We start from the raw sequence: 23,667 nt of genomic DNA, 5'->3' as shown, positions 1-23,667 counted from the left end.
TGCCTCTCCCAAGGTTTAATTGGATGTATATATATCTATATGTATATTTTATATGCGTGATTGTTGCCAGTGTCGCCTTACCAGCACGTGCTGGTGGCACATGAAAAACAACATTCAAGCGTGGTCTGTTGCCAGGGAATAAAATTGGGGGAGACAGCTTTATGTTGAGAAATAAAGGGTTAAAATGTGAAAGTATTTGGACAGTTAATTACAAACATATAATTAAATACAAAACTATATTGATATAGAATTAGTGTATTTCTCATTATTTCTTGTTGAATGCCTAGTGACCTGTGCGGGACCTAGCAACCTGTCACAAAAGTCCTTTTTGAAGTGTCACAAAACCCTTAGCAAACTCTTGTAGAGCTCCTCAAGGGATCCATTATAATTTCCTGTAGAATTACTAGCAATCTTCCATGGAAAATCTAATGAGCCCTTGCAGAACTACAAGTGACTTCTCACAGAACTACCAGGAATCTGTTGTGGAACCCCTAGCAACAAATCATAAAACTTTGGTGGTAGACTTTGACCCTTTTTTTTTTTAATGATTCTTTGTAGTTTCCCTGGGTCCTCGACATGGAGCCTTATACAGCTGAAGGGATGGCATGGCGAGAAAGTGAAAGCCTTCACAATTATTCTGATGAGGAAACTAGCGAGAAATCAACGTTGGGGTCGTCATGTCAGGAAGACTCGGCAGATGGTCAGTATGTGGATCCAGTCACCTCAACAAACCAAGTCATACCAAACCGAATACATTATGAACTTGTTGGCATTGTCGTCCATAGTGGTCAAGCTAATGCTGGCCACTACTACTCCTTTATTAAAGACCGCAGGTGAGTTGCAGTGTTTCCGGGGATGACCACCACTTCAGTTGCTACTGTTATTCCTTCTTTCTCGTTTTCTTTTTAGGGAGGGAAAAACAGCTCCCTTGACCCCTTTTATTTTCAGAGTCCACTGAAACTGGAGTGGGTGGGTGGAGAGGAAGTATGGTGTGATCCTCAAACCAGAGACCTGGCCTCAAAGCTTCTAACAAGGTGACCCCCCCCCCCCCTCCACACTGAAGTGACCCCAGGACAAGTTGAGGGATCAAGTTTACTACAAAGCAACTCAGAACACAAAGAGAAAAAACAGACAATACAAGCTATCTCCAACGATTCCAGTGGTTAATTAGTAGTCATTAGAGCAGACCACAAAGTACCTTGTGGTATTTGTTCTGGATCTTCTAACTCTTGAGTTCAAATCCCACCTAGATCAATTAACTTTTCATCCCTTCCAGGAATCAAATTAAACAATTCCCTGGTCAGGGAGTTCTTGGAACATTGTTAGAAATACCTTGTGGTATTTGATCTCTCACTTTGTGTTCTGAGTTGTGTAGTAGATGTAACTCCTCACTTAATCCTGGAGTCATTGTTGAAAGTATTGCGGCCAAGTCTTTGATTTGAGGACTACTTCCTCCATCTCTCCTAAGTGGTAACAAAAAAATTCTTTCTTCTTTACCTATATATCTCTCTGTGTCTGCTAAACCATTTCTCTGTCTGTCGAATTTACTTCTCACTTTAATAATCCACCTCTCTCAGCACAGCCACTATTTTCCCTATTCCTGCACGACAAAGAATTGACACATGACTTAGTGTTTTATACACATGCACGACATTCTCCTATTGATCTGATGAACCTTTTTTTTTGTGTTGCAGAGGAACAGTCTCAACAAATCCTAAGAAGGGTTGCTGGTTCAAATTCAACGACATTACAGTAGAAGAGTTTCACATGACAGATGCCAACCTTGAAGCTGAATGCTTTGGTGGATTTTACAAAGCAAAAGTTTATGACCAAAGTAAGCATTGCCATATATCTGTGACCAAAGTCTTATCAGATGTCTAGGAGGAAAATATATGTGTACATATATATATATATATATATATATATATATATATATGTGTGTGTGTGTGTATAAATATATATATCATCATCGTTTAACGTCCGCTTTCCATGCTAGCATATGTGTGTGTGTGTATATAAATATGTACATATCTATTTATCTAATATATATGTGTGTGTATGTGTCTGTATAAATATATGTACATATGGCTAAAGAAGCCTGTCGCATATGTGTGTGTGTGTGTGTGTGTACATGTCCGTGTGTCACTATCTCCTTGCCTCAATGTCATCTGATAGTTGTAAAATAATTGATGCTGTCAGACGAGCAGAATGATTTAATTCCAATATTCTGTGGAAACAGGAAAAATATTACCTTATTTGGAAAGAAGTAAGAGTTGGTGCCTCGATAGAATGTATCTAGGACAATTTGTAAAGTGGTTGATATTAAGAAGGGTGAGTAGTCACAAAAATAGAATGTAGAAGAGAGATGTGGGCCTCCATCCCACATCTAGGAGGAGCAGTAACTGACTGACTCGAGGGCAGCTGACATGAAAGGATGTGGGTGATTTGCTGAGATTTAGTTCATTTCTATGTTCAATTGTAAGATATAAAACGTCTGTCTCTTCTGCTGCTTCCAGACATGACCTACCCTGAAGATCGGATCCGTTATTGGAATGGTTATATGTTGTTCTATGAACGAATGGATGAACCAAAGACACCTGTTTCTGCAAAGAAATCCAAAGTTTCTCTGTCTAAATGTTCTCATTTTGAACCAAGGTAAGTGTTTGTCTTTCCATTCTTGTTTTTTAAATTAATACAAACTTTAATAACTGAAAACCTTGTGTGTGTGTGGAGGGCAGCCTGCATGACATATACAGAATAGCTTATTCTGTAGGAAAGAAATGTTAGAAGGACGACAGTGCAGACTTCATGTTGTTGCGATGACAACCTTCCAAAATGTTTGTTGCTATGGAAACCTCAACAGTAAGCAATAATGATTTTTCAGCAGATAAACTTCCATAAATTTGTCTTCCCTGTCACCAACCTGTCTTCGGTTCTAACCTGAGGCTGACCAAAGCCTTGTGTTAGATCAACTGTAAGAAGCCTGTTCCCACACTTGCATCTCTCTAATAATCCCATTGTCATCTCATCTTCTCCACCATAGACGCAGTTTGAACTCTGACAGCCTGGTCGAGTTAACAGAGTTGGTCCACAAAGGGGAAAAACGTGGTATTTTCACAGAGAAGATGCCAGCAAGCATTGAGAAGGTGATTGGCACCGAGAACATAATCTTTGTCAAGAACAGAGACATTTACAACAATGAGTATTTCCGTTTCATCAAGAACCTGGCCGCAGTTAATGCAGTAAGTTGGTGTTGTTGTTGTTGTTGTTGTTGTTGTTTGTACTGTTGTTGTTGTAATAACATCAGACCTGTCCCTCAGCCTCTTTACAGTCCAGACCTTGCTTCCTGTGACATTTGGTTGTTCTTCAAGCTGAAGGAGGCTGTGAGAAAGGTGCTGGATCCCTTTCCTTTTGAGGACTTCAGTGGGACCTTCACAAAGTGGCAGGAGCACTACAACAGATGCATTGAAGGAGGTCAGGGCTTTGTACTAATTTGAAATTCATAAAGGTCTCTCCTGAGACATCAAAGGAGACTGTTGAAAAATAAACCTCATTCGGTTAAATTCCATGAGAATATCTTGGTCAGCCTATGAACTTTTACAACCTTCATAAGATTGAACTCCCAAAGATTTAGCTCTGAGGCATGACAGGGCACCAGTTCATGCAACCGAAGAGAGGCAGGGTGTGTTGTATAGTATTGGTAATTATTAAACCCTGGGCTGGGAGATTAATGTTGACTTTAATCAGAACTGAACCGTGACTGCTGGTGTTTGGAACTAAATACTTCTTCCTCTCCCTCTGTAACCATGTACTGTCCCCTTTTGACGAAACCACTCCATTCATCTTTCCACAGGCTCATGAAACTGACCCCAACTACAGTAAGTTATGTGTACAGTCGCTCCAGCTGGCCATGAAATTCCTCATCAATTCGTACTTCAGAGCAAAACTGAAGACAAAGTAAGAAAGTGTAATTTTTATTTTCTGATTCACTGAAAACATCCAGCGTTGATAAAGAAGGGACAGAGCCCAGTAATTTATCTATATCCAATGTACCAGTAATTAACTAATCTCTAGTGTACCAGTAATTATTTCTGTCTATGAATTTTAAATTTATTGACAGCCTGTACAATTTATCAAGTTTTATATCCGACTGAATCTCTCTGCCCCCCGCCCCCCTCCCATAGAAAGGCATAACTTTGGTTTAATATTGTTGTTGTCATTGTTCAGGGCTGAGTTAGATGACTGGGTCACTGTGATTGAGATGTTGGTCACCCGCTGCAAAGAAGCCTGCCTGTGCCTGGTCGACATGATTGGAGAAGACGATGGTTACACCTACATCAAGTAAGTACCTCTCACTATTCCTCCTAGTCCTGCAACCAACCTCCACTCCTCTACCCTTGCTCACCTCACGGTCCCTGCCTCCTCTTAAAAGCCATGGCCATACTACTCCCTCCCTACCCTTACCAATCACAACCACTGCTCTCCTCCCATCACCAGCAGCCTTATGACACTCCTAAAATATTAAGGGCTTCTCTTGTGCGATTCCTGGGAAATTGGATTAAAAATGCAGTGGAAAATTCCTGGGATTGCATTTTATTTTCTCAGAATTTCCATGCATTTCATTAAAAAACTAATTCTAAATTACAAAACCAATCCAAGAAGTGATCTTTTGACTCTGTTGAAATTATAAGAATTGCTCAGCCAAAAACATGAGCTTCTTTCTGGAGAAACAGAATGAAATTGTAGAAGAAATGAAGTGAAAGGAGTTGCTATTGATGGAATTTTCATGAAGAGATTCGTGAAAAATGGTTTTTGTTTCTCATTTTAGACAAGGAAGTTCAATGTTGATGGAATTAGAGAAAAATTTGAGATTAAGGGAAGAATTCAAAGGAAATAAGAACTTTGAAAAAATTGTTTCAGTGATAAATGATAGAACAAGTGGCAGCGTTAATTTTGGTAACACTGTTAATTGTGAGCATTAATTGTGTTACATCAATTTCATTTGGCTGTGACGGTCTTTACTACAAGAAAACTGAATCTAATTGTGTTGAAGCTAATTTCACTAACGACCTTCGTTAAAAGACCAAGTTTGAAAATCTGTTCAATGATCTACTTTCTCCAATTAAAAGTATGGTTAATAATTATGTTTGTGGACACATATGCTGCATTGGTTACAATTTATAGACCATCTACCAATGACGCATCTGTGGCATTGGGTACAGTCTGCAGACTAGATTCATCAATCTCCTACCCAGTCAAGTACTTCACCCAGACTATCACAGATTTCTTTATTACTTAAAACAAACCCTCAACTAACTCCCTATTTTGCCCATTATCAACCCTCATCACTGCCCACAAATTACACTTTGTTAAACCCTTACTGTAAGGTCTGTCTCTTTCTTTTGTAGGTCCTTTCTGCTGGAATGTCCAAACAAAGATGTTCGGCTTACCCTGGCCAAAATCCTCCAACGTATGATGAATAGCTTCTTTCAACATGGTGCTGTAGCTGTGAGTCTTATGTTCTTCATGTGGTCATTGCTTGATATTGAGGGGCTGGACACAACAAGGGTCACATGAGGCAGGAGGGCTATGGGCATAGGGCTAATGATTGACTGGATATGGAGGGAAAAGGTTACTCCCCTTCAGTTACATATATGATGATAGGTTAGTTGGATTTAGGGTTACATTGCGAGCTGTCAAGAAGTGATATTGAAGTAAGCAGTGAATATGTATTTATGTAGCGATGGTAAGTTAATATAAAACAAAATAAATGGATTTGAGGGTAAAAGAGCAGTGTTTAGTGGTGAACAGTGAAATGGAGGTAAGGTTTATGGGGGTAATATGTGAAGGGAAGGGTGCATAGTTATATGGACATATTTATAGATGCAATATTTATCATAACTTGATAGCTATCTCTTGATATTACATTGGTTTGTGAGTTAATATCCCCATGGATAGGACATCTGTCCAGCTGGGGTAACTCAGTCCAGTGAACTGAGACAATGGAGATGAACAAATACATAGTTCTATGGTCATTTGTAGTGAGTGGCTCCTTGTTTAAATTGCAGTGAAATCAGGACTGAACTGGGGCTAAACAACAACAACAAGGAAGGACACATTAGATAATGTAGTCCTAGATACACTTACGTCTTAATAAAACTTGGGATGGGCATGGCTGAAACCTCCTTGATCTTAAGTGTGTCTGTTGGATGGGATTGACAGCAGTATTTCCATAAGAAATTGTGTTTTAATTGTTTTTTTTTGTTTTTTTTTTTGTCCTATTTTTCAGACATACAAATCCTTTGACCAGTTGGTGGGTCATCTGCTCCACATGCTAAACAAAGATCTTCCTGACAACATCAAAAACTCCACTCAATATTTCCTCGTTCTCAAAAGTTACGTTCAGATGGTAAGAATTGTTGCAATAGTCTCTGCATCATTTTGAAACCACTACACCCAAATTGAGTATCAAGGTTGGCTTGTTAAAATACCAGTCATGTACTGGGGCTAGGCGATATCAATTGGCACACCCACCAAACCTGAAAATTGCTGGCTGGTTGCCCAAATTACAAATGATTCTTATTCTTCCTCTTCTGAGCTGGGAGAATCCTTACAGCTCCAGACTAAATACCTTGTTGTATTTTCTTCCCTCTTCCTTTATATTCTCAATTGAAATCCTTTTCCCCTTCATATTTTGTCAGGGTACCAAGGCCTGCAGCCACATGTTCCATCGGAAGGGCTTCAATCATCTGATCAACTTTCTACTTGGGACCGTCGACAAAGAAGAAGTAGGTATCAACTTGTATAACAACAGACCACTGATAAACTACAACATACCCTGATGACTACACAACATCCCAAACAGCAAAATTGCAAATCATTGAATATATAATACATATCCAAACAAGTTTTCACCCTTTCTTTACCGTATTTCTTTTGAGATGTTCTGTGTTTCTTTCAATTAATTTTAAATATAACAAAGAATTTAGTAAAATAACTTCGTTATCATTCAGCTAGTGTTAGGAACATAAATTGTGACTAAGGTTTGGTGCAAGATTTTAATTCAAAACTTATGAAAACAAGACATTTGCAGTAGAGAGCCAGAGGGGGTTTCAGCCAGGTTGGTATTGAAAGGGTTAAAACCTCTAGTCTTCCTCTCTCCCACACAATCAGCATCAGCATACTTCTCTGCTTTCTCTTGCTCGCATTTATTGATAGTTCAACAGGACCCACCAAACATTTCTTAGTCCAGTGACATCATCATCACTGCTGAACATCCATACTGACATCAGTTGGATTATTCAACTGAATCTGACAAGTTACAGACTGCTTCAAGCCCTAATGTCTATGTGGCAAGGTTTCTGTGGCTGGATGTCCTTTTTAAATGCCAGTTACTTTACAGTGTGTATTGAGTGCTTTTTTTCATAACACTTGCTCAGTTGAGGTCACCAATGAACTTGCAAGAGAAAGAAAAATCTGTCTCAACTGAATGGAGTTGCAGCAGAGCAGGAGTTGGCTTTATGTTGAGAAGTATAAAAGAAGAGGAAGGAACAAATTCGTTGCCGTAGAAGAGATACATGGCTACCTTGCATTATATGAGTGTATAAATCTTTTACCTGTTTAAGGGCTCTTATCTCCACTGTTATCAAGCTATTACTTGGTCGTCTGGTCAGCTGCTAACCTTCCCTCCAACCCCATTTGCTAATTGCTCTGTTTTCTTTAGGAATTATCATCTCGTCGATGGATACCAATTCAAGCCCGAGATTTTGGCCACCTGCAGACGACCCTTGCTACTTTAATCTTGAACTGTGATGTCTCCAGCTACAGAACTGACGGTAGGCGACACTATTGCGTTATTTAATCTCTGTTGTATCCAATGTTCAGTTCTGATGTAGAAGCTTCTCATTGTTAGATCAACTGGAAGAATTAGTCCTTGAATTAGCATGTAGTTGTGTATTCCTCTGTCAAGTGGACCTTTAATCTAATTCTCAAGTGTGTGTGACAAGTGGGGACTTCTGACTTGTAGATGGAATTCTACACACTTTCTTTCTGCTTAATTTCACTTACAGAGTTTGTTATGTTGATCCAAGGCTATGGTAAAGGTACTTGTCCAAGATATCATGGGCTCAGACTGAACTCAGCAACTGCTGGTTGTGATCTGAACTTGTTAACCATTTAGCTATGTCTTTACTCCTATTATGTACACACACTATGATGTGGGTGCATGTACCCCAGATTGATATTGTTGTATATTGGTCGATGCCCTGTTGTAGCGATGGCCATGTTGCTGCTATAATTATCCTCTCATATCTCTTTCACAGAACCTGATCCCTTCAAAGTCTACACCCCACAAACTGTTTCTCCACAGTTGTACCTTAAAATGTCTGATGACATGTTTTACTTCGTCTTTGGTGCAGGATCCTACCGTTACATCAACGAGGTGAGTACTGTTTATACTACTTCCATCCCACTGTCATTCTACTGCCACCCCACTGTCATGCTACTGCCATCCCACTCTTATACCATTGCTATACCACTGCAAAATTTCTTTCATACCATCATATCTTACCACCATGTTGTCCTAATCATCGTCGTATTATTTAATCCCTAACCACCAAGTTCTACATTATTTTGTATGTCTTCCAGACCACTGTGTCAGTCTCAACATATTCACACCCTTAATTGTTCTCTTTCATTCTGCCAAGGTGGTGTATGCCGTACGTGAAGTCAGTTCAAATCTAGACTCCGTCACCGATATGCTATTGGCCTGTAGTTTCTGCAACAGCACTTTCAGTATGACAGTCCTCGAGTGCTTGATGGTAAGTACAAACCACCTCCTCTTCATATTTCTTTTCTCACTACACACTTTTTGTCACCATCACCACCACTAAATGTCTGTCTGTGTGTATCCCATAGGTCCAGTACCAAACAGCTCCCTGTAACGAAGTGCGCAACATATTTTCCTTACTCATGGAGATTCTGGTAAGATTTTGCTCAAAATAGTTTTTTTTTAAATTTACTACAACTACCACCACCACACACCAACTCCATCACCACTTGTCACTTTTGACAGAATCAGAAATTACTACTACTACTGTTGTTATTCGTCATCATCATTTAACGTCCATTGTCCATGCTGGCATGGGTGGGATGGTTTGACCAGGGCTGGTAAGCTGGAAGGCTGTACCAGACTCCAGTCTGATTTGGCATCCTTCTTAACGCCAACCACTCCAAGTGCATAATGCTTTTATGTGCCATTGGCTCAGGTGCCAGCTGCATGACACTGGTATCTGCCACAACTACGATTTCGCTTGGCTTGATGGGTCTTTTTCTCAAGCACAGCAAGTTGCCGAAGGTCTTGGTCATTTGTCATTACCTCTGTGAGGCCCAACACTCAAAAGGTGCTTATGTGCCACCAGCATGGGTGTCTACTACTACTGAGGTGGCAGGCTGACAGAATTGTTAGCCTGCCAGGCAAAATGCTTAGCAGCATTTTGTCCGTCTATGTTCTGAGTTCAAATTTTGTTGGCATTGACTTTGCCTTTCATCCCTTTGGGGTCAATAAAGTAAGTTCCATCTAAGCACTGGGGTCAACTTAATTGACCTGCCCTCTCCCACAAACTTTCTAAACTTGTGCCAGAATTTGTATCCATTATTTTTTTTATTATTGTTGCCTGATTGTTATTGACAATGACAGTTCAGGGCAAAGTGATCGGCTGGAGACAGTAATGGACAGCTTGCCTCAGCTCTTGGAAGATGGGAGTCTTTGCAGAAAGTCAATAACAACAATTAAACTGCTCTGGTTCTGTCCTTGCTTTGTGATAGATTAGAACTGGGATGATATAACAAACCAGTCTTTCTTAGAAATGAACTTTGGGGGAAACTCTCTGTAAAAGGTCAGGCAGATGCCTCCATTATTGTATACCACTTGACCTTTGTGCCATATTCCAGTTACCAGCTGATCAATTTGAAACATCTTCTATTCAACTTTTGGTAGAAGGGACACATTCCATTGGTCAGATGCTCCATCTTCTGCCAGTATCCTTTGTGTTGTAGGTCAGGTAAGTCCTGATTACTAACATGTAGACACATCCTGAGACTTCTCCAACTGCTAAGATTCTTTCATGGTGGACAGGTGTGGTCACCATTTGTGGAGCCTGATTTTCTGACAGAGCTGCAGTCCAGGGTGAAGCAAAGACTAGGATTGGACACCTGGCATCTAGAATAGGGGTAGGTGCTCACCACCCTCCACCAGTCAGGCAACGGTTCAGTGGATGTTCCAGTTTAGCAATCTGTAAGGGGTTTAGTGGTTGGAAAAAAAGTGACGGAGTTCTTTTGGATTGGGGACTTCCATGGATATCTTCCAGGATTCTTTGACCTGCTTATACTACAAATGGATGCTAATAGATTGGGATAAACTCTACAGGTACACAAGTGAGATGCTAGCAGATTGGGATAAACTCTACAGGTACACAAGTGAGGTGGGTGCTGAACAATGAAACCATGCATTCACTCATTCAGTGTTCTGGCTTTACTGACTCATGGAGTTATGTTGAATAGCTGCTGTCACATGTGGTACAGATCTGGTTATAAGCCAGGTCAATCATAATGATTGCCCTGTTACCTCCCTTTAAATGGGGCTGGGAAGACAGTTATCCTCTGTCTGGTGGTTATATCAAAAGAGGTTGTGAAGTTGATGAGATTGAAAGGTATGAAGCAAAGACTTTCCTCTTTGGTGGAGGCCTTCATTGAAGTTTTTAGGTGCCACTTGAAAAACAAATGGAGGAGGAGTGAGGAAAATAGCACCAATGGAGGCGGGGGGGGGGGTCTGTGAATCAAAGAATAACATTTTGAGAGAGCAGTCTTGGTGTGAATGCTGATGTAGGATCACTGAGGTTCCTTTATTGACCCCCAGATCAATGAACTCCTCCTCCTTCTCCATCTTTCATTACTTCTATATCATCTGCAATTGTATTTCATTTTTTTTTTTTTATACTCCCACCTCTATTTGATTTCATTTTCTAAATCCTGATATTTTTATCTTTGTCTTTGATTGTTTCCTTCATCTTTTGCCCTGATGGCAAATTTTTTAGCAATTATTATTATTATAAATATTATTTAAGGTGGTAAGCTGGCAGAATCGTTAGCACACCAGGCAAAATGCTTAACAAAATTTTACCTGTCACTACGTTCGTTCTGAGTTCAAATTCCGCCGAGGTCGACTTTATTTTTCATTCTTTCAGAGTTGATAAATTAAATATCAGTCAAGTACTGTTGTCGATCTAATCGACCCCCCCCCCCGCTCAAATTTCAGACCTGTGTGCTTATAATAGAAAGGATTATTATTATTATTACTAATAGAAAGTCCATATTTGAGGTAAAAATGTTTTTGCATTTAATATCTATTTTCTGTTGTTGTTAGCTCCTGGAAGATCCATTACAATTGAAACGACTGAAGTGGGTCGTTATTGATGGACATATGAACGAGAATGGGAAGAAGTTTGAAGGATTACTCAGTAAGTAGGTCTTTATTTATAATGAGCCCCTTTAATTGTGGTGGTGCCCAGATCCAAACTGGGGAAAGGAATGACATTGCTACAGTTTGGTCATGTTGCAAAGACATGGCATGTGATCCTCCAGATACTATCACTGCAAACAGTATATACACCCACTCATTACAAATGCAGAAACAGCATGTGCACACACACACACACACACACACACACACACACACGATTGAAGAAGAAGGATGGAGAGCTGGTGAGGATGTAAAACTAATTTATTAACATTTTTGCCAAAATAAAGTCTCTGTACATTTCAGTTCAGTCCGATAATTGCAAATTCAAGGATTGGAATAAAATAGCATTTTAAATAATGGCAGAACCAGTGGAGACGCTATGTGACAAGGTGGAGGCGCTATGTGACAAGGTGGAGGCGCTATGTGACAAGGTGGAGGCGGTGACAGGGTTTTGTTATTTGGGAGAAAGGGTGGATGTGAGAGCGAGAGCAAGACTTGGCTGGGTAAAGTTCAGGGAATGTGGAGCGTTGTCATATGGGAAAAGGGTCTCATTGAAGATGAAAGGAAAAGTCTGTAGGAGTTGTGTGAGAGCTGTATGGGAGGGAGAGAGAGAGAGAGAGACGGCAATTTTAAGAAGGGCTGAGAGAGCAATGGTGAGAGAAGTGTGTGGCATGAGGCTGTTTGATAAGAGGAGGAGGACTGAGGACTTGATGGGGATGCTGGGGCTGGAGGAATCAGTGGAACGGCTGGCAAGGGCGAATGGAGTGCGGTGGTATGGGCATGGGTTGAGGAGGGTTGAGGAGCATGCTCTGAGATGGGGGTGCTAGAGTTTGAGGTGAATGGTCAGCGAAAGTGAGGTAGACTGAGGAAAAGGTGGAGGAGGAGATTGGGAGGGTTGGCTTGAGAAGGGAGTACGTCCAAAACTGGGCAAGATGGTGTGAGGGCAGTTGCTATGACATTGAAGTAGATCTGGCCACCCTCGTTAACAAAACCCAGATTCAAAATGATGATGATATAGTTGTAGTAGTAGTAGTAGTAGTAGTAGTAATAATAAAATGTCAGCATCTGTAAAGAGTGTTCTGATGCCATGAGAAATGTTTGTATATTATGACTGTCCTTACGTTCTGAGTTCAAATTCTGCCGAGGTCAACTTTGCCTTTCGTCCTTTCGGGGTCGATAAATTAAGTACCAGTTGTGTACTGGGTCGATCTAATCAACTGGCCCCCCTCTCCACAAAAATGTCAGGCCTAGAAAAGTATATTGTGACAGTTACAGAATATAGAAAGTAACGTAATACCAATGACTATATAATCCGACCAAAATATCTGTTACACAAACGTAAACAGAATTACTATTTAACCTTAGAATACATCGGACATAATCAAAGAAAATTCTTGGTTTAATGGTACGGAACGTTTATCTGGCATTCTTTTACTTGGTTCTGTCATTTGACGGTGGCCATGCTGGAGCACCACCCTTTAATCGAAGAAATTGACCCCTGGACTTATTCCTTGTAAGCCTGGTGCTTATTCTATCGGTTTTTGTTTACTTACAAATGAGCCAGAAATTCTAACTTAAAAAATGTATAAAGAAAAAGGCAACGTTTTTATTAACTGGTTTTATAATGAAAACAATTTTGAGAGCAAAACACTTCCCTCGTTTTTTTGGTGAATGGCTACAGTTGAAATGTGTGTGTGTGGTTGGGCCTTTAATAGGAGTTTAAGGTCTGTCAGAGAAAGGAAGTCAAAACAGCAACACGCACAATTAATATACAAACAAATATACACACATGTGCACACACACACACATACATAGAGAGAGAGAGAGAGAGAGAGGGGGGGGTAGACAGACAGTAAGTGTCAGTCCACAACAAAGTTTTCAACTCTCTCTCTCTCTCTCTCTGCCACTGACTGGGATTGTTTTACTTGTTTCTACTTTCTCTCTCACTTTCTCTCTTTCTCTTTCACTTCCTTTCTGTCCCTCTCCTCTCCCGATTTCGATTTAACAATGTACCTATGTATCTACTTCTCTTGCGATGAACGCCGTCACCACTCACTGTCGCTTTCACTTTCTCTCTCTCTCTCTTTCTCTCTCACTCTTTCTTTCTCTCTTTTTAAAAGACAACAAACGCCGTCACCACTCACTGTCGCTTTCACTTTCTCTCTCTCTCTCTTTCTCTCTCACTCTTTCTTTCTCTCTTTTTAAAAGACAACAAACGCCGTCACCACTCACTGTCGCTTTCACTTTCTCTCTCTCTCTCTCTCTTTCTCTCTCACTCTTTCTTTCTCTCTTTTTAAAAGACAACAAACGCCGTCACCTCTCACTGTCTCTTTCACTCTCTACTGAAATGGTTTCTCTCTCTCTCTCTCTCTCTCTCTCTCTCTATCTATCTATCTATCTATATGTATATATATGGAGATGTACTTGCATAGCACGTGACCTGATCTGAGATCGTGTGCTGCAACGAAAACAATTGGAGCGTGGAAGGTGTTTGTAAGCCATTTAAAATAGCACACAAAAACCGTCAGATTCACTTCAACATTTAAATTTAATTTGTCAAAATATTTTCGTCTCTTTGAGACCGCGACCTGTTCACTGACAAAATTCTGTGTTGTATCTGAGAAAGTAACAGTTCATGATATATACGTACGTGTGTATGCATGTATGTATGTATGTATGTATGTGCGTGTATATGTGTGCGTGTATGCATCTGTGTACATGCGTATGCATGTGTGCATGCCTATACACATGTATGTATATATGTATGTATGTACGTATGTACTTATGGATGTACGCGAGTAATAGGGTAAGTGTGTAGACGTGTTTGTGTATGTGTGTACACATGTATGTACATGTGAACATATGTTTATGTACGGATATGTGCGTCAGTTCAAGTTGTATACATGACTGTTACTTTGTTGAAGGTTGTATATACGCACACATATACATATGCATATACACATATGTAAACACACACACACACACACACACACATATGTGTGTGTGTGCGTCTGTCCCTCTCACCATCGTCTAACGGTGAATTGATACAACGTCTTAGATACATATATGCACTAGATCCAGTCTCCCTAAGGAGCCCTTGTGGCAGTCTACAGCATGCTGAGCTGATAGAAGATGGAGTTTGGTTTCTTTTCAATGAAACCAAACTCCATCTTCTATCAGCATGCTGTAGACTGCCACAAGGGCTCCTTAGGGAGACTTAAATTAAATATCTTGTCCACACATCCCACTGATGCACTACTAAGACAAGTCACTGAAGCTGTCTGTATACAGGAGTACAAACCCTCTCTCAACCGTAAATCCGAGTGGGGTAACATCCAGATTCCACCCGGGAGTACGCCTCTATAGTCACCCTTCTCTCTCTTTTTTACATGTGGAATTCCATTCCATACATACATGTTGAGATGCATAATACATACATATATGTAGTTATATATGAGCGTATATAGTTTGATATGTATGTACGTATGTGTAGATGTATGTGTGTGTGTGCACATGTGTGTATGTGTTGTGCATTGTGTATGAGCAGAAAATGGAGAAAACTTTTGGTCAACAAACAAACTGACTACCATCGGTTAAATATTTTTTTAATGCAAAACTTGAACTTTGCTTATGGCCATTTCTGCTGCCAATGTCAATTGGTGCCGCCAAAGAAAATTATGAGAATAATATTTGTTATCTTTATAGCACATCCGATTTGGTACATGGAGCTTCATCAGAGTGGGAACAAATACATAAAAGAAGTGGAAAGTACAGGGTCTCGAGATGAGGAAAGAAGGCTTAATAAATTAGAACCATACCATTTTGTAGTGTAAAGCTTGAAATCAATGAGCAAATAAACTAGAAAAATAATTGGTGGGTTAATCTTTCTTTAGGGCTACCAGGGTGTATACTTAAGAAGAAAATAAAACTTGTACTTAAGTACAACAGGATTTGCCAATAAGTCTAGAAAAAAGATAGTAATTATGATTTTGCAAATAGAGCTAATATTTATCCAAAAAACATATCCATAGAGTTACTGAAATATTCTAAAGATCAACCCCCTGTTGTCTGTAGTAGAATTGACCAAAGTCTAGCCATCTCTATAACTAGTCAGTTAAATTTAGAATGAAGGGCATGCAAAACTTCGGCTAGATATATATCTGTGATGTATTTCAGCTGCTAAAAGCAAATTCACTGCAGTTACTGTGGGGAAAGTATCTCCCTTCTTGGGAAATGATGTGAAAACATGGTTTTTTTTTTCAGTGTCACCATTTATCAGGAATCCCAGACATCGATGTTTTGAGTTTATTGCCTCTTGTCAATGGATATGTACCTAAGAGATACAACTCTGAACAAACTTATAAAACAATAGCTTCATGTGTAATTCAATTGACTGGTTTGTGCTGGTGAATTGCACAATTGAGGAAAACAATGCTGGCGTCAAGCAGTGCTTAGGCATAAGCAAAATTTAGGTTAGTTAAAATATGTTTATGACATATTTTAACTGCTAAAGAATAGAGATTCACTGCAGTTACCATGGAGAAAATATCTCTGTCATGGTAAAAAGGTGTGAGGACGCCTGCTTCGCTCAGTGTTGCCATCTATAAAAAGTTTGTTTAAAGTTACCTCTCTTAGGTACATCATATTGACAAAAATCAAAACAACTTGAAACATTGATGTCTGAGATTCCTGATAGATGGCAACACTGAACAAACTGGGTATTTAACAGTTTTTTTTTTTTTACCTGAAGAGAAATCCTGCAATGGCTGGCTCCTGTCAAGCCATCCTACCCATGCCAGCATGGAAGGTGGACATTAAACGATGATACATATGTTTGTGTTTGCCCCCCCACCACTGCCTGAAAACTGGCATTGGTGTATTTACATCCTTTAAACTTAGTTCACTAAAGGGGAATGATAGAATAAGTACCTGGCTTTAAAAAAAAAAAAAGCAAGTCCTGGAGTCAATTTGTTTGATTAAAATTTTTTAAGGCAGTACCCCAGCATGGCCACAGTCTAATAACTGAAACAAGTAAAAAAAACAAAAAAACAATGCATACGTGTATACAATATGGCTATATAATGTGTGTGTGTATATACTGTACAACTATGTAATATGTGTCTTGTGCCCAAAGTCACTCCTGCATCTAATGGCTATAACCTCTCTCTCTCATCAGGTACCATCCGCAGTTTCCACCTGTCTGACAGTTCCCGTTCCTACCAATGTATCAAGTTCCTTGTGCAACTGTGTAACCGATGTGGTTTGGCCAAAGATCAGTTAATGAAAACCTCTACAAAATGGCAATGGGCTGTTAATTGGCTGGAGAAAAAGGTAATCTTGCTTCTCTTAGTCTAACATGTAACTAGTAACCCTGCTAAGTACAGTGGTCGCCTAACCACTGTATACTGGAAGTTGACTGGTTAATGGTAATCTACATGGAGTTCTCTGGAGGCACATGGCCTAGTGGTCAGAACAGTGGACTTGAGGGATTGTAGGTTCAAATCTCAGACCAGGCGATGTATATGTTTATGTGCAAAACACCTGAGCTGCACATGGCTCTGGCAGAAGGCAATGGTGAACTTTTGATGACTCTTTCGCTTTCTCTCTTTCCTCCTGCATCTGGTGATGGACCGGCGTCCCATCCAGGTGGAAAACTTATACGCCAATGAAACCAGGAAACCAGCCCTTATGGCTCGAGAAGGAACAAACGTCATGGAGTTCTGGCTCATACAGTTGAGATTTGTGTGTGTGTGTGTGTATATATATATATATATATATTTCACTACACCATTGGTGTAAATATTATGAACTATGAACAGCACTATATATATATAGCCACTAGCTATGTCTAATACCAGTAGTTGTTCAAATTATCAAGATATCTAAGTAAATCATCATCATCATCATCATCATCGTTTAACGTCCGCTTTCCATGCTAGCATGGGTTGGACGATTTGGCTGAGGACTGGTGCAACCGGATGGCAACACCAGGCTCCAGTCTAATTTGGCAGAGTTTCTACAGCTGGATGCCCTTCCTAACGCCAACCACTCAGAGAGTGTAGTGGGTGCTTTTACGTGTCACCCGCACGAAAACGGCCACGCTCGAAATGGTGTCTTTTATGTGCCACCCGCACAAGCCAGTCCAGGGGCACTGGCAACGATCTCGCTCGAAAATCCTACGGGAGCCAGTCAGGCGGTACTGGCAACGGTCACGCTCAAAATGGTGCATCTCATGTACCACCCGCACAAGAACCAGTCCAGGGGCACTGGCAACGATCTTACTTGGCTTGCCGGGTCTTCTCATGCACAGCACATTTCCAAAGGTCTCGGTCAGTAGTCATCGCCTCGGTGAGGCCCAATGTACGAAGGTCTTGCCTCACCACCTCAGCCCAGGTCTTCCTGGGCCTACCTCTTCCACGGGTTCCCTCAACTGTTAGGGTGTGGCACTTTTTCACGCAGCTATCCTCATCCATTCTCACCACATGTCCATACCAGCGCAATCGTCTCTCTTGCACGCCACAACTGATGCTTCTAATGTTCAGCTTTTCTCTCAAGATACTTACACTCTGACGGGTATTCACATTGACATTACACATCCAACGGAGCATACTGGCTTCATTCCTTGCGAGCTTACGTATGTCCTCAGCAGTTACAGCCCATGTTTCACTGCCATGTAGCATGGCTGTTCGTACGCATGCGTCATACAGTCTGCCTTTTACTCTGAGTGAGAGTCCCTTTGTCGCCAGCAGGGGTAAGAGCTCTCTAAACTTTGCCCAGGCTATTCTTATTCTAGCAGTTACACTTTCAGCGCACCCACCCCCACTACTAACTTGGTCGCCCAGATAGCGGAAGCTATCGACTACCTCTAGTTTTTCACCCTGGAATGAGATAGAAGTTGTTTCCTGTTTGTTTACAGTCTTTATTGCACCTGAACATCTGCCACAAACAAAAACTAACTTGCTAGTTAACCTGCCTTTGATGTTGCTGCACCTCTTATGTGTCCATAGCTTGCACCGGGTACATCTTATAGAGTTACTACCTACTCCTTTTCTACATACTGAGCAGGGCCATCTACCTGAAGGGGTTTGTGTTTTAAAATGTCTGTTAATGTCACTGTTAATCTCTCTTTCTCTCTCTCTCTCTCTCTTTCATCATGCCCACCACTACCAAACATATCACAGATGTCTGACTACTGGGTACCATCTAATGCCATCCCCGTTTCCAATGAGGACTCAAACCAGAAATCCTTCCAGAGGACAGTCAGTGCCCAGGTAAATAGCCATTTTCTCTCCCTCCCTCCCTCCTCTCCCCTCCCTCCTCTCCCCTCCCTCCTCTCCCCTCCCTCCTCTCCCCTCTCTCTATCTCTCTCTCTCTCAGCCCCCCTCTCTCCCTGCCCCCCTCCCCCATGTCTCTTCATATCTTCCTTTTTTTTTTTACCTCTCTACTTCTTCTGCTTCTTCTCTCTTCTCTCATCCAATGACTGATTCGATGCATAACGTCCATATCATAGTTATTACATCTTAAAAACCTGTTTCTTTTTTCTTTTTCTTTTCTTCCTTCAGGACACCCTTGACAGTGCCACAGCTCTGCTCACTGAACTGGAAGCCAATGGTAACATGGCCAGCCGCACCAGCTCCTTACTGGTTCAACAGAGTAACCAGAAACTCGGCTACAATGTGATGCAGTCCATTTCGGACAACACGGCTCCGTCGCAGGTATCTCCTGGCCGACAGCTTCAAACTGGCAACGGGCTGACACCTCTTGTAGTAGAGACAATCTCGACGAATAGTGAGACTAGTGGCACCCTGACTCTACCGACCCATGGTCGGCAGACCGTCGCCACCACCACCACCACCGCCACCACCACCACCACCACCACTACTACTGAGAATGCAACCATTACCACTGCCTCAACGACAACATCAACACCAACACTCTCCTTGTCTGATGGTTAAACCCTAAACAAAACAAAGCGAACCCTTTTAGTAGTGGTGGTCATGGCAGAGGGGTTGTTTCTGAACAGACTGCAGAGTAGTTGTGTTGGTGTGTCGGGGGGAAAGGTTGGGTGTCGTAGAAATGACCCCCCCCCCCCTTTCTGCTGCTGCTGCTATTATTATTACTACTACCACCACCACCACTGCTCCTGCCAGTGTCACCACTGCATCCTTGACATCAGCACAAGAGAATGTGTTGGCGTTCTACCTCATCCCACCACCACTACTGCTCCCCCCCCTTCCCTTGCCTCCCCCCATTTTTTTTTTTTCCATAGAATTTCTTTCTAATTAATTTTTCTTTCTCTCAAGTGGTGTAATTGTAGTGGATTGTTTGAATCGGTGGAGTGTCAGACAAAATGCCTTGTGATATTGAGTTGTGGCTTTTTGCATTCTCAATTCAAATCGCTAAGTCAACCTTGCCTTTCATCCTTTTGGAGTCGATAAAAGAACGAACCATTTGAATATAGGGGTTGATGTAATCCATAGAACCCCCTCCCACAAATTTCAGGCCTTGTGTATATTATTATTATTATTATTATTATAATAACTGCAGAAATTAGGTTCCAGACTAAATGACTTCCAGTATTTAACTTTCATTGATCAAATTTACTTTTCATCCCTTTTTAGGCTCAACAACATAGGCCCCAGCCATATCTTTGGGGTGGGGGCTGAAACAATCTGCTATAAAACGACTCCCTCTCCCCTACCTCTTTTTGGCCCTGTGCCAATCGATGAAATTGTTTTGCTGCAATTCAGTTTGAACCCTTGACCTGGTTATTTACCATCTTGTCAATATTTTCATCTTCAAATCTCCATCAGTGCAGCTTCAAGTGTCTCTGTCATGTTTGTGTTGAGAGGACTGGACAGGTGGGAGTCATCTCTCCCTCTTGACCCTGGGGCAGAAATCCACACACCCACCCACCCACCCACACACACTGCCTCTCTCCTATGGGACAGAGACCTACATATATACACATCACACCCTACTCTGGGATAAAACACTAAAGACTATAAAAGATATGAACAAACCAAGTTTAATTAATCCATGGAGGACACAGGTTGTGTTGTGTTTGTGCCGTGACACTTCGTTAAACCTACTTCGATATTTAATAAACAATGATGATGATGATGATGATGATGATAAGAATTTAAGTAAAAACAGTTAAAAAAGACGAATTATGTTTCTTCTTTTCTGTACCTGCTGACTTCCATTTGGCTGTTTTGTTGTGTTTGTATCAGTCTCACTTGGTACTCTCAATATACAAGTACCTCATTAAGTGCTCTTAGTATACAGGTACTGCACACCTCACCTGCGACTATCTTAGGATTGATTTGACCTACCTACATAGTTTTCTGCTAAAGGTTGTTGACCGTGTCTCAAGACTTGAATTTAATACCCCTGCAGGGAGTTTAACATGGTACTTTACTGAAGAACCAATTTTATACATGTTGTTAGGAAGATCTTCTAGCCCTAAAATCCCTGCCAAAACACACAGTAGCCTAGGGTAGTTTTTCGACCTGACTGGCTCCTGTCAACCATCCTACCCATGCATGCATGGAAGAGGGATGTTAAACGATGATGATGATATATATGCATCTTGTCTGTCCAAGGTATCTGGGTGGTGAATGAGAGTAGGGTCCTCATACACTTCTTCCATAAGGTCCTGTGAGAAGCAACCATCATTAAACTTTCCAACTGGGTTCCCAAATGGGCCCAGCTGAGATTATGGATATTAAACTATCTTGTTCTTGGTCTCTTGCTAGATCTCATCCTGGTTGGCCCAGCTTCAAGAATCCAATTTATAATTCCTTCTGGTAACATTCTAATTGCATGTCTGTCATACTGGAGCCAAGATTTTTCCGTGAGAAGTTGTCGCTTGACTTGGAGAGACTCATTGATTTCCAATTTATGCACAGTGTCAGGTAATGTTACTCCTTCAAAGGAACCCCATTTTTGCTGCTTGTATTCATGATTAGGGGCGTAGCTAGAGCAAGCATCAAAATTGCACCACCCCCAAACCAAAAAGTGGAGACTTGCATAGGAAAAATGACTGGTTTTAAAAAATTGAAATAAAAAAATCAGAAAAACAAATCAAAGCCTGAAAAGGTTTAAAAATTTTTTTTTATGGCTTTATTTGAAAATGTTCATGGCCAAAATTGTGCCCCACTCAAAGTGGTGCCCAGGGCATGTACCCTGCTTGCCCCACCCTAGCTATGCCCCTGTTCATGATCATATTTTTTGGGTCTTTACATAATATTCATGACTGTAGATGAAGACAAGCTCAAAAATCAAACTGAAGATTGGATGCTGGAAGTGATGCATTGTTGCTGCAGCTTCTGCAATTCTAACTTCCAATGCAACCTCTTGCTGCTTATCAGTTATGACTGGGACAAGTTTCTCGAGAGGTCCAGTGTCTCAATCTTTACAAAAGTAATTCTCATCCCTGCTTTGCAGCTTTTGGCATTGAACCCTTTAGGTTATGCTGGAGGTCACCCTTTTGGATGAGCCAAGTAGCACCGTATCAGCTGAATAGCCCTACACCCCCTGGTTGTGATACCGTTCCACAACAGCTGCTCATCATTCCAGTTCATTAAGATTATGGAAAGGTAAAGTAACAAGGCACACCGCTGCCAAAGTCGAACACTCCTGTTGAAAGGTTACAGCTTAGCACTATTAACCGAAGCATAGGAGTTGCATGAGAGCTTGCAATGCTGTTTGGGAGTGAGACATGGTGTGTGAGGGGAGAGAGAGATGGCAATTTTGAAAAGGTAACCAGAATTTGTCAGTCAATCCCTAAGCCTCTGTCATGTCTTATCCACTCCAGTGGCCTTGTCACATTTGATTACTGTCATCACTTCTATGACTTGAGTCTTCACTCCTAGATCCACCTCCTCCTCCTCCGTATGTCTACCAGAAGATATTGTTGTAACCAGATTTAGGAGATAAGCAAAGTATTCTCTCGGCCTCTCAAGGACGCTCTTCTCAGCAGAGTGAAGAATCTTAGCTGAGTTGAAAGTCAGTGGATTGTTTGCCAGAATCTGTTATTTGCCAGTTTAAGGTTAGGGTGCAGCCTAACCTCAAAGCCCTCCCATCACTTCACTTTGGATGTTTCTTACTGTCTCTTCTGCAACTTTTCGTGTCCAACATGAGCAAAAGAGGAAATGTATTTCCAAGACAAATTTTATAAACCTCTTTCTTTTCTTGGATAGCATCTTATCTTTAACCTCCTGCTTAAATGAGGGAGGTTCTTTTGCCACTTAACACCACACTGTGCCACTTTCTGCTGCATAGAACCACCAAAGAAGAAACTGCTGGAAAAAAAAAAAAACAGCATCTTCCACTCTGTTTCAACATCTTTTTATTCAGAAAATTCTTTGAATTTGGATGCAATAGTGTCTGCATATTAGTTTCAGATCTCGTCATCCTTTGTGTCTTAGGTATGTGCTATGGTTTATTGTGGTGCTCTTATTTTCACTGTATTGAAAGCGTTTTACGTAAGATGTGTGCGGTGCTTAGTAGTGCTATTTTCTGTATGCTATATACACTTGTAAGTTCTGGAGTTTTTCTTATATGATTGTCTGAATGTTTCTTTTATTGTACCTAAAGTGCCTACTGTAATAGGAATTGTTTCTGTTTCTAGGCTCCATGTTCGAGATACCTCTATTTCTAGATCTTTGTATTTTGAAATTTTCTGTTTCTTTTAGAGAAACGTTGTCAAATCCTTGCAAAGAATCTCCGTTAAAATTCGCCTGACACTTGGCACTGTGGTATGGACACTCATACAGTTATGCACATATTTCTTGTTGAACATTCTGTAGGTGAAATGTAGATTTTTGAGTGTTGTGCACTATTACATGTAGGGAAATAGCCCTAGGAACAAAAGAAACAAAACAACCAGGGAACGAAGATTTATAATTTATTGAATTGGTTTAACGCAAAGAATTATAAGAAATAAAAAGACGGAAAAAATGTTATTCGATTTGGACAGAAGCCTTCAAGGAAATGCAGGGAAAGAATAATAAAACTGAATAGGATAAAAAATTGTGTAGTGTCGTCAAAATTTTGGGTTAATGCAACAAAATGGGAAATTCTTGCTTTAAACTTTTCTGGTTACACTGGGTTTACACACACACACACACACACACACACACACA

At 40.8% G+C, this 23,667-nt stretch overlaps 1 protein-coding gene across 2 annotated transcripts in view; it reads left to right on the top strand.

Annotated features, from left to right (window-relative positions):
* LOC106874073 (ubiquitin carboxyl-terminal hydrolase 24) overlaps positions 1 to 20,723 on the top strand; it is an 85,605-nt gene extending 64,882 nt beyond the window's left edge. For both annotated transcript variants that reach the window (XM_089343866.1, XM_089343865.1), the window contains 17 exons: positions 559 to 833; positions 1,695 to 1,834; positions 2,517 to 2,655; positions 3,044 to 3,242; positions 3,854 to 3,957; positions 4,228 to 4,341; positions 5,409 to 5,508; positions 6,290 to 6,409; positions 6,702 to 6,788; positions 7,724 to 7,835; positions 8,322 to 8,440; positions 8,706 to 8,819; positions 8,917 to 8,982; positions 11,423 to 11,516; positions 16,695 to 16,849; positions 18,700 to 18,789; positions 19,081 to 20,723. In XM_089343866.1, the coding sequence (XP_089199992.1) occupies positions 559 to 833; positions 1,695 to 1,834; positions 2,517 to 2,655; positions 3,044 to 3,242; positions 3,854 to 3,957; positions 4,228 to 4,341; positions 5,409 to 5,508; positions 6,290 to 6,409; positions 6,702 to 6,788; positions 7,724 to 7,835; positions 8,322 to 8,440; positions 8,706 to 8,819; positions 8,917 to 8,982; positions 11,423 to 11,516; positions 16,695 to 16,849; positions 18,700 to 18,789; positions 19,081 to 19,473 (2,421 nt within the window). In that variant the 3' untranslated portion in view covers positions 19,474 to 20,723. The remainder of the gene's footprint in view (positions 1 to 558; positions 834 to 1,694; positions 1,835 to 2,516; positions 2,656 to 3,043; positions 3,243 to 3,853; positions 3,958 to 4,227; positions 4,342 to 5,408; positions 5,509 to 6,289; positions 6,410 to 6,701; positions 6,789 to 7,723; positions 7,836 to 8,321; positions 8,441 to 8,705; positions 8,820 to 8,916; positions 8,983 to 11,422; positions 11,517 to 16,694; positions 16,850 to 18,699; positions 18,790 to 19,080) is intronic.
* Positions 20,724 to 23,667: the final 2,944 nt, after the last annotated feature.

Source organism: Octopus bimaculoides, chromosome 28 (assembly GCF_046866305.1).
Source record: "Octopus bimaculoides isolate indiv1 chromosome 28, ASM4686630v1, whole genome shotgun sequence".
In the NCBI taxonomy this organism is placed as follows: Eukaryota; Metazoa; Mollusca; class Cephalopoda; order Octopoda; family Octopodidae; genus Octopus; species Octopus bimaculoides.
Note: the sequence above shows the minus strand (reverse complement) of the source record. Positions and strands in the feature narration are given on the sequence as shown.